Consider the following 11,871-nt stretch of genomic DNA (forward strand, 5'->3'; position numbering starts at 1 on the left):
AAAATGGGTCGTGGATGGGTATTCCAGCATGACAATGACCCAAAACACACGGCCAAGGAAAGAAAGGAGTGGCTCAAGAAGAAGCACATTATGGTCCTGGAGTGGCCTAGCCAGTCTCCAGACCTTAATCCCATAGAAAATCTGTGGAGGGAGCTGAAGGTTCGAGTTGCCAAACGTCAGCCTCGAAACCTTAATGACTCGGAGAAGATCTGCAAAGAGGAGTGGGACAAAATCCCTCCTGAGATGTGTGCAAACCTGGTGGCCAACTACAAGAAACGTCTGACCTCTGTGATTGCCAACAAGGGTTTTGCCACCAAGTACTAAGTCATGTTTTGCAGAGGGGTCAAATTCTTTTTTCCCTCATTAAAATTCAAATAAATTTAAAACATTTTTGACATGCGTTTTTCTGGATATTTTTGTTTTTTATTCTGTCTCTCACTGTTCAAATAAACCTACCATTAAAATTATAGACTGATCATTTCTTTGTCAGTGGGCAAACGTACAAAATTAGCAAGGGATCAAATACTTTTTTCCCTCACTGTATGTGTTACATTGTGTGTGTGCAGTTGTACTCTGTATAAAAAAAAGAAAATACACTGCTCCAAAAAATAAAGGGAACACTTAAACAACACAATGTATCTCCAAGTCAATCACACTTCTGTGAAATCAAACTGTCCACTTAGGAAGCAACACTGATTGACAATACATTTCACATGCTGTTGTTCAAATGGAATAGACAACAGGTGGAAATTATAGGCAATTCGCAAGACAACCCCAATAATGGAGTGGTTCTGCAGGTGGGGACCACAGACCACTTCTCAGTTCCTATGCTTCCTGGCTGATGTTTTGGTTACTTTTGAATGCTGGCGGTGCTTTCACTCTAGTGGTAGCATGAGACGGAGTCTACAACCCACACAAGTGGCTCAGGTATTGCAGCTCATCCAGGATGGCACATCAATGTGAGCTGTGGCAAGAAGGTTTGCTGTGTCTGTCAGCGTAGTGTCCAGAGCATGGAGGCGCTACCAGGAGACAGGCCAGTACATCAGGAGACGTGGAGGAGGCCGTAGGAGGGCAACAACCCAGCAGCAGGACCGCTACCTCCGCCTTTGTGCAAGGAGGAGCAGGAGAAACACTGCCAGAGCCCTGCAAAATGACCTCCAGCAGGCCACAAATGTGCATGTGTCTGCTCAAACGGTCAGAAACAGACTCCATGAGGGTGGTATGAGGGCCCGACGTCCACAGGTGGGGGTTGTGCTTACAGCCCAACACCGTGCAGGACGTTTGGCATTTGCCAGAGAACACCAAGATTGGCAAATTCGCCACTGGCGCCCTGTGCTCTTCACAGATGAAAGCAGGTTCACACAGCACATGTGACAGACATGACAGTCTGGAGACGCCGTGGAGAACGTTCTGCTGCCTGCAACATCCTCCAGCATGACCAGTTTGGCGGTGGGTCAGTCATGGTGTGGGGTGGCATTTCTTTGGGGGGCCGCACAGCCCTCCATGTGCTTGCCAGAGGTAGCCTGACTGCCATTAGGTACCGAGATGAGATCCTCAGACCCCTTGTGAGACCATATGCTGGTGCGGTTGGCCCTGGGTTCCTCCTAATGCAAGACAATGCTAGACCTCATGTGGCTGGAGTGTGTCAGCAGTTCCTGCAAGAGGAAGGCATTGATGCTATGGACTGGCCCGCCCGTTCCCCAGACCTGAATCCAATTGAGCACATCTGGGACATCATGTCTCGCTCCATCCACCAACGCCACGTTGCACCACAGACTGTCCAGGAGTTGGCGGATGCTTTAGTCCAGGTCTGGGAGGAGATCCCTCAGGAGACCATCTGCTACCTCATCAGGAGTATGCCCAGGCGTTGTAGGGAGGTCATACAGGCACGTGGAGGCCACACACACTACGGAGCCTCATTTTGACTTGTTTTAACGACATTACATCAAAGTTGGATCATCCTGTAGTGTGGTTTTCCACTTTAATTTTGAGTGTGACTCCAAATCCAGACCTCCATGGGTTGATAAATTGGATTTCCATTGATTATTTTTGTGTGATTTTGTTGTCAGCACATTCAACTATGTAAAGAAAAAAGTATTTAATAAGATTATTTCTTTCATTCAGGTCTAGGATGTGTTGTTTAAGTGTTCCCTTTATTTTTTTGAGCAGTATATAACGTTTGGTAGCTGTTAGTTTATACAGAGATTCTGTTTAGCTTTACGAGTCCCATACCTCTTTCCCCATGTAAGTATGCTGCCTTTCGTAATCTGATCTATACAAATTGATAAAAAAGATGACATTATAACATTTAGTGGCTGTCCTAATCTACATGTAATCTTGTTTGGAAATATTTTATCTTGTGCGCTGGGACATTATTGAGCAAGTCTGCTCGACAGAATATATACGCAAATCTTAAAAGAAGGTTCAGGATGGCTTCTTAGTTCCCTTCAAGTTGTGCTGCATGTACACTTTAATCCTGCTAATGTGTCTATTCTTACTTCATCTAGCATTTGTTCTCTATGTCTTCTCTTATTGAATGTCTAAATTACACAGAATATTCTGCTGCAAAACCAATTCCCCTCTTTAATGATGCAATAGTTCTTCTCCGTGTGGCCATTTAGACCAGGGTTATAAATCACTAGCTGTAAGCCATGTCTCGTTCCTCCGTGATATACTTATCCATGTATTATTTTGAACTCTGCTATTGTAAATATCAAATATTTCAGCGAGTACTTGCTGTCTTTCTACATTTTGATAATAAAACATATTGAACTTGAACTTTGACCTTCCAGACCAGGGCAGTATGGAGAACAGTGGAAGCCTGTCTCTATCCCGGTCAGTGTCGATGGGTTCTGGGCTGAACGTGGGCAGGAAGCCACGGGTCAGGACCATCTTCCCCCACACGGCCGGCAACAACGACACACTCCTGTCCTTTGATGATGGTGACATCATCATACTGCTCATCAAGGAGGAGAAGGACGGATGGCTATACGGAGAGCTGGAGAAGACCCGGCAGTAAGTCACTTCATGAAGCATTATTACACCTTTATAAACGCTTTCTAGCCTAGAGAAGACATGGCAGTAAGTCACTATTTACTGGTTATTAAGGGTTTATGAGGCTTCATGAAGTTTTATTACACATTTATAGAGGCTTATTGACCTGGCAGTGAGTCACTGTGTATTGAGAGTTTGTTCAACTTTATTACAATTTTACAAAGATTTATTACACCCTAATTAAGGCTTATTAACCAAGAGAAGACTCAGACGCAGATCTAAGGTCTCTCAGTGAAGTTATGCAATCTGTCACAGTGATAGAGGTTATAACACTATTACCCTAAGCTTGCTAGCTACCACAACTGCAGGCGATAGAAAGTAACAGCTCTTAGGGACACGTGGCTTTGCTCTCCATCATGTTGGTGGCCTCACTTGGCTGGTTGTGTTTTTTGGGACATATAATGATGAATGTTGATGTGGAAACACAACAAGAAATTCAACGTGTGAGAGGGTGGCTAAGGGTTGTTGAAAGGTAGTTTGGTCAAACCACACCTTTGAAAGACCATTGGCGATTGTGATTTCTACTCATACACAGACTGTGTGGAGAGAAAAGGATGAATGCCAACCCGTCTTCTTGAAATGCCATCTTTGTTTATGTTCTTTCATCTCTGAATACAGTGAAGGTAGAGCCTGGTACCAGCTGAATGTAGCGCACCCATTATCTTTTGTTAAGGCCACATAGACCGATGGCTCAAAGCCAACTTAGTAATTATGTGTGCATGCCTTGATGGCTAGTCTACTGTATGGCTGTATCTCCCTTCTTCTAGCTGTTCAGTAAAGTCATTAGTGCTCATATGTACGTGAAAGATCAGGGAGAGAGAGCCAGAGAGCGAGATAAGATGAGGGACAGTGTCTGACAGACCAACCAACCTGCACATGTCCTCTATGCTAATTGTTATTGTTGTTATTATGGTTATTTTGACCCTTGGTTGTTGTTGTTACCCTTGTCCCGTTGACAATATTGATTATTAATTATGTTAATATTGTAAATATCCAAAGTAAGCTTTGGCATCTCAAAAAATATGTACATAGTTACATCATGACAATAAAGGGGGGGGGAGAAGAGATTTAAGCTTTAAGCAGAGATGTTAGTCTGCCTACTGACATTTTCTTTCTGAAACAAATTAGCAAAGGCAATTTCCTGTCCCTTTGGCACAGACAGACATTATTACAGCTTTGGGAATTTTATTTTTAACTAGGCAAGTCAGTTAAGAACAAATTCTTATTTATAATGACAGACTAGGAACAGTGGGTTAACTGCCTTGTTCAGAATGACAGATTTTGACCTTGTCAGCTCAGGGATTTGATCTAGCAACCTTTCAGTTACTGGCCCAACACTCTAACCACTAGGCTACCTACTGGATGAAATTGAAGTTGCTTTTAATGTTATCAGTGACAGGTTGTCAAGAACTGGGATTTGGAACATACAAGTAAACAGAGAGATGTTGTTTCTTAGCAACCCATTTAATATTAGTATAATATTTGAGATAACATAAAATGTGATATTTACTCACTTGGGAACAATTTCTGTACTTCTCAACTTGAAACAGTGTTTTTGAAGCCAAATCTATCATATGTTTGACATACCTTCAGGGACATTTGGCTGACTTCAAGTGAGAAGAACTGTTTTTTTTTAGGTGTGATGTTCTTCATTGTTGTTTTATTGGGCTAATATTTTGGTGTGTCTGTGTTTGTTTCAGGCGAGGCTGGTTTCCCTCATCTTACTGCCGACCTTACAATGAACCACTGATCTCAAACAGGTAAGACACATATAGCCATGTGATGATCTTATGATATTGCTTACACCTACCCTCTCAAATCTATCGGGGGCTTTCAAGAAGTGTCTAGAAACAAGGTTATTTTGGGCCAGGTAAAGTCCTAACATTTGTGTGTATCTGTCTATGTCTTCAGTTTGGGGACACCGGTGCGTCGTCTGAGTGTGGCCAGTCTTCCGGAACAGGAAGAGGAGGAGCCTGTTTTGCTGCCGCCGCCAGACTACAGCGACAGGACAGGGAGCAGCCCTGTCAGCCTGGTCAGCGCCTCCACATACTCACCCAAAAACACGGTCAGAACCCAGTCATCCCTTCCACATTCTTACCTAACAATACAGTCAGCAGGGCACCTTAAAGTGAAAATCACAGTTTGTTGGACTCATTTCAACGTTAAACCACCTACAAGGTCTCTGAAACGTCTGAACAACTTTGATTTTGATGTTGTCTATTAGCCCATATGCTGGGAAACGGTCTCCTTAGGGTGAACGTTAAACCTTCACCCTCTCCTCAGGTTTACAGTTGGCTGACCTAACGTGGAAGACATTTTATTTGTGTATTTTCACGTGGGCTAGTTAGGGAAGGACTCCCACCACCAAGCACACTTTAAGCTAGATTATGACAGAAACAAGGCCTAAATGTCTTGATGCTGCCACTGATAATTGAGAGAGAGAAATAAAAATATATTTAAAAAATGCTCCCTGTGTCATGGGCGTCGTAAGGATAGGACCAAGGCGTAGCGGGTAAAGTGCTCATCTTCTTAATTTATTTAAAGAAAACACTTAAACAAAATAAACAAACGACAAAAAAACTGTTCCATAAGGCTCCCAGGCTATACAGAAAATAACCACCCACAAAACACAAGTGAAACAACATCAACTAAATATGGCCTCCAATTAGAGACAACGACAACCAGCTGCCTCTAATGGGAGGTCCTACCAAAAACCCAACATAGAAATAGAAAACTAGATTTAAACATAGAAATAGAAAACATAGAACCTAAACCAAAACAAACACCCCCTGCCACGCCCTGACCAAACTACAATGACAAATAACCCCTTTTACTGGTCAGGACGTGACAGTACCCTCCCTCCCCCCAAAGGTGCAGACCCCAAATGCACCTCAAAAACAAAAACCCCACAAAAACAACCCCAAACTTAAAGGGAGGGAAGGGAGGGTGGCCACCGTCAACGACAGTCCCTGTGCTACATCCCCCCCTTCCCAATACTCCCACTACGGAGCTGGCTCTGGCTCTGGGCGTAGCTCCCGTTCAGAAGACTCTAGGCTGGGGAGTGTCGCTGGAGGCTCCTGGCTGAGGAGCGTCGCTGGAGGCTCCTGGCTGAGGAGCGTCGCTGGAGGCTCCTGGCTGATGAGCGTCGCTGGAGGCTCCGGGCTGGGGAGCGTCGCTGGAGGCTCCGGGCTGGGGAGCGTCGGTGGAGGCTCAGGGCTGAGGAGCGTCGGTGGAGGCTCAGGGCTGAGGAACGTCGCTGGAGGCCTCCTGTGTGTAGCTGGGACCGGTCTCCCCGGACTGGGGAGACTTACAGGAGATTGAGTGCTCAGAGCGGGCACGGGGCACACTGGGCCGTGGAGGCGCACCGGCGGTCTGGAACTCAGGGCTCACTCCTGGCTGAGTGGTCACTGTAGCCCGGCACGGGCGGAGCGCTGGCACAGGGCGAACTGGGCTGTGCTGGAGAGTGAGGGCTGCCATGCGTAGAGCAGGCGTAGGGTATGCTGGACCGAGGAGACGCACTGGTGGCCAGATGCGCTGTGCCGGCGCACTTCACCCTGGCTGCCAGCCAACTCTCGCCCGGCAACGCTGCGGAGCCCTTACTGGCCGCACCGGACTGTGCGTGCGTATGGGCGACACCGTGCGCATCTCTGCATAGCTAGGTGCTCTCCTCGTCACCCGCTCCCCACGGTAAGCACGGGGAGTTGGCTCAGGACTCCATCCTGACTCTGCCCAACTCCCCGTGTGCCCCCCCAAAACATTTGTTGGGGGATGCCTCTCGACCTCATGTAGCTCCCTTAATTTCCTCTCCCAGAAACGTCGTTCTGCCTCCCACGTCTATCCTTCTCCTCGGTGCTCCAATCCCCGCAGCTTGGTCCTTGTTTGGTGGGTGGTTCTGTCATGGGCGTCATAAGGATAGGACCAAGGCGTAGCGGGTAAAGTGCTCATCTTCTTAATTTATTTAAAGAAAACACTTAAACAAAATAAACAAACGACAAAAAACAGTTCCATAAGGCTCCCAGGCTATACAGAAAATAACCACCCACAAAACACAAGTGAAACAACATCAACTAAATATGGCCTCCAATTAGAGACAACGACAACCAGCTGCCTCTAATGGGAGGTCCTACCAAAAACCAACGTAGAAATAGAAAACTAGATTAAAAATAGAAATAGAAAACATAGAACCTAAACCAAAAACACCAAAACACACAAAACAAACACCCCTGAAACGCCCTGACCAAACTACAATGACAAATAACCCCTTTTACTGGTCAGGACGTGACACCCTGCCTGGTTTTGTCTCTGTGCAGGAATGAAGGAGGGAGGAAGGGAGGGAGGGAAGGACGGAGGACCAGGGGGGTATAGGCCTACACAGAAATCTTGCTCAGCCACACATCTTCAGTTAGAACCTGCACTGTGTCAGCTGGTTTGAGAATGAAGTAATCATGGTGTACAGAGCTATAGGCCCCCATCTCTCGCTCGCTCGCTCTTTCTCTTTCTCTCCCCATCTTTTTCTCTCTCGCTCTCCCCATCTCTTTCTTCTCATCGCTCTCTCTTCCCATCGCTCTCTCTCTCCCCCATCTTGCGCTCTCTCTCTCTCTTGCTCTCTCTCTCTATCTCTCTCTCCCCCCATCTCTCTCTCTCTCCTCTCATTGATTGCCCTTGTGTGCTAGAACTGCTGCCTCAGGGCATTGAGAGAAATACACTGCTGTTAGGGATGCTATGGTAATAGAGAAGGCCTTTCTCACCCCTCTTCTCCCCCTTGTCCCCTCATCTGTTCTACCCCTTCCCCACCTTTCACCCTTTCCTTCCTACAAGTCCCATCCTTTCTTGCTTCCCTTCTTCTTTGCCCCCCCCATCATGTGATCAGAGAGGTGACTTTGCTTGTCGCTTAAAGATTAATGGTCCCTGATGTAAGCCACTCTCTGGGGCCTCTCCCATAGCTGCCCATTCACCCTCACTCCTGGACACTGTCTGCCCTCTAGTGTAGTGGTTGTGTTAGGGCAGGGGTTATGTCCTGGAATAGGTTGAGGAGACCAACAGGATAATTTCTGTGCAGTGCAAAAACTAAATTCTCTGAAAGTGACCCAGGTGTTATGTTTGCTCTGATCGTTGGGGTATCTATTCAATCTATTCTGCTGATTGATAACAGCCTCATCCACTGTTAGATTGCTCTTCAAAACATCAGATAAGAATAGAAAACGAACACAACTTACTTTCTGAGTGCAGGTAATTGTTGGTTCAATAGATACATGTTTATACATCCTAAATTACCTCAAACATAGCTACGTAATCAGTTGACCGTCTGTTTTAAAACAATCTTCATCACACTCACTTGCTTGGGGTTTCGATAAGATTTCCATCTACTCAGAGAAGAGGTGTGCTGTGTGCTGGCCTTTCTAGACATTCTAGATTCCTGACACCTAGCATGAGATCATGGCACTCTCCGTCTCCATACGTCCCAGAGTTCTTCACTGAGGAGTGATACAACACTGACGGCTGCAGAGGGTTAATGCAGCATGTAGTAAATATACACAGCATGTATCATGACTTAAGTGTTTCTCTTTCTTTTTGTAAATAGATCTCTCTAGCCAATGAGGTTGGAAAGGTTCCCTTTCTGGGGTAAGTTTTATAATAACTCTGTTATAACAATATAACCTCTCACATGATTTTGATGGGAAATAATAATGATCTCACATGTGACAATGTTTTTTTATTATATTTTTAAGAAGTGGGAATCCCTTTGCCACTGTCAAACTGAGACCTACAGTGACCAACGACAGATCAGCACCCAACGTCTAATAACCAGAGCTCATCCAGACAGAGGAATGATAAAGCACCACCAACACTCCAGAATCACAGTCCAACAAGATGTTCAGAAAGCATGGATTCTACTCCGCTTCAGCAAACCAACTCCATTGTAGCTAGCTCCATTGTACCCGAGCCAGCTCCATTGTAGCCAGCTCCGTTGTAGCCAGCTCCGTTGTTACTAGCTCTGTTGTAGCCAGCACCGTTGTAGCCAGCTCCTTTGTAGCCAGCTCCGTTGTAGCCAGCTCCGTTGTAACCAGCTCCGTTGTAGCCAGCTACATTGTAAAACAGAGTAGTGAAGTGACAATGATTATGGGCAGTGCTGAAACATAAGAAAATCCAGGCTACCTTCCTGACTCTTGAGCTTTCAGATTGTTTTTTAAATAAATATATATACAGTCGCTAGTGAAAGTCTACACACCCTTTGCAGAGTCTTCAAAGTTTGTTGCCTTAAAATGTCATCTACAAAGGGAATACAAGTTTTTTTCTACTGACCTACACTGACCTACACAACCTACTTCACATTTTCAGACTGAAAGATAAATTATACAACACCCCAGAGTTAATACTGAGTGGAAGCACCTTTGGCAGCCATTACAGCTGGGAATCATTTGTTGTACTATTAGTGCAAAATGTATCCATTGTTTTGGCAAAATTGCTCAAGCTCATTACATTTGGTTGGGAAACATTGATGGACACCAATATTCAAATCTTGTTTCTGATTTTCAAGCAAAGTTAAGTCAGGCCTGAGAGTGGACTACTGAGGAACACTCAACACCTCTTGGAAAACATTTTGGAGTCTTCGGCATTAACATTTGTGTAATTGTTCCGCAAAAACAAAACCATCCCAGGGTTAGGTTTTCAGAAGACTGACAGGGTTTCCTCTAACTTCTTATCTGGGCTTTGCTCCTTTCATATTTATTTTGATCGTGGCAAACTCCCCAGTCCCTGCCGTTGACAAGCATACCTATAACATGAGTTATTATATGATAATTTACTGATCTTGAGCAATTTTGACAAAAACGATGGATATATATTTCCCTAAGAGTTGTCGCGAGTTGGTAGAATCTTATTCCAAATTATTAACAGCTGTAATGGCTGCCAACAGTGTTTCCAACAAGTATTAATAACTCTGGGGTGTGAAGACATACGCAATCAAGACTTCTTTTTATAAAAATAGTTTTATTCATTTTGAACACTTTCTATAATTTCTTTCACTGTAAATGTGGATTAGGTTGTGTACATCGGTAGAAAGGCAAAATGATTATTAGTTTATTTTTGTAATTTTTTTTATAAAAAGTGAAGACTGCGAAGGGTGTGTTGACCTTCACTAGGCACTGTATTCTGTCTGTAGACCTTCACTAGGCACTGTATTCTGTCTGTAGTAGTTGTAGGAATGAGGAACAGGGACACTAGTTGGGGAAAGAAGTGCTACATTTTTTGCCATATTTATTTTTTCATTATAACGTAACCATTTTTCAATGGGGAGGCTACTATTTATGCATACATTTTAAACAAATTAGAGATGTATCATTTAAAAAAAAAAAAATGTCATCATAAAGAAGTCTACTCAGCCCCCACTAAGTGTATTGGGTGTAAACAGTGAGAGTTTATGGAAGAATGAATATAGGTCATGTAAGTTGTGTTTAAAATGAAAATAAGTGATTTTTGATTAGCCATAGACTACTAAATGAATGTATGCTGAATGGGGAATGGATTGACATATGGACTCTGCTATGCTATTTCTTCATAGTTTTAAAAGTATTTTTTTTTCATACTTGTTTAAAGGTTCATGATGTTTTTAAAGTTGTAAGGAGTCAATTTATCTTCGTTTTTTTCATGGTAAGCTGAAGACTGTGTGTTTTACAAATACACAATTGTTGTAAATCACAATAACATTGTTATTGGTAGAAATACCATATGAACCATGCAGTATACAGTATATCGAAAGAGTATATCGGTTTTTCTCTTCCTTCAGTGTAGAGGAATTCATGATGCACACTGCTGTCCATGATAATTGATGATTCCCAAATAAGTTCTAACTTCTATCTCTGTTCAGATACTGATGTGTATTCTGTCATTCTCTTAAGGTGACAAGGAAAATGCTTTACCATGGTGTTCTGTAGACTAAAGTTATGTTATCTCACAGTAAAACAGGATAAACCTTACATGGTCTTTATTTTTTTTATTTTTTTTTATTCATGTATTGCCTTTGCAATTTACTGCCATAACCTACTGAATATCTGTATGAAGACTGTATAACTGACAAGGTTGTATGTCCCTTAATACATGAGATGAAATTGAGAATTTGGTTGTCTTTTATTGAATGAGTCGTTTTTATTTTATATTGAACGAATGAGTAGGCTACCATTCTTTCCTGCCCCATAGTAAATAGCTTTAAGTTATGTTCATTTGATTACCATAAACACTCACATTAATGTATAAATAAAGATGTCTATGTTTACCACTAGAGTCTGTTTACATTGCTACTTTGTCGGTCATAAGACACATTTAGAAGGAAAATCATGACACAATGCTGAGGGGTTGTCAATAGGACATTACGGTCCATTATGTCCACTGTCTACTCCTAGAGGTTATATCTTGTGTGTGTGTGTGTCAGTGCGGAGCTATACAGAGCCCTCTGCATTGTCACAACATTTGGTCACAACATTTGAGAGGCGCACGATGATGCGGTACATAGCTCAAATTGGCCTCTGCGCCCCTCCAGAGGTTTCGCAATTGCGTCACACCATTCATATGAATATGGCGCCTCCGACCACATTTTCGGATCAAGTATACATTGGCTCTTACATTCAGTGCAAGCCACACATCACAGTCATTGTAAGTAAAACTTTCCTCAATATACCAGCTATAAGCAAATTCAGTGCTGGTAAGGAAAGACAAGTACATTATAGATTGTATTCTATTATTTTATCCAACGCTATCAGACCTTGTACTGCCCTTTAATAACTAAACGACAAGCGTTACCTACTGGACAAATGTAGCTAT

General features: G+C 43.5%; 1 protein-coding gene across 1 annotated transcript in view; it reads left to right on the top strand.

Moving 5' to 3' along the window:
• Positions 1-11,166, top strand: part of LOC106609807 (brain-specific angiogenesis inhibitor 1-associated protein 2-like protein 1) — a 66,311-nt gene extending 55,145 nt beyond the window's left edge. Inside the window, exons 10-14 of the mRNA XM_014208834.2 lie at positions 2,793-3,015; positions 4,755-4,814; positions 4,966-5,119; positions 8,636-8,676; positions 8,784-11,166. Coding sequence (XP_014064309.1) covers positions 2,793-3,015; positions 4,755-4,814; positions 4,966-5,119; positions 8,636-8,676; positions 8,784-8,856 — 551 coding nt within the window. The 3' untranslated portion in view covers positions 8,857-11,166. The remainder of the gene's footprint in view (positions 1-2,792; positions 3,016-4,754; positions 4,815-4,965; positions 5,120-8,635; positions 8,677-8,783) is intronic.
• The last annotated feature ends 705 nt before the right edge of the window (positions 11,167-11,871 follow it).

Source organism: Salmo salar, chromosome ssa01 (genome assembly GCF_905237065.1).
Source record: "Salmo salar chromosome ssa01, Ssal_v3.1, whole genome shotgun sequence".
NCBI lineage: Eukaryota > Metazoa > Chordata > Actinopteri > Salmoniformes > Salmonidae > Salmo > Salmo salar.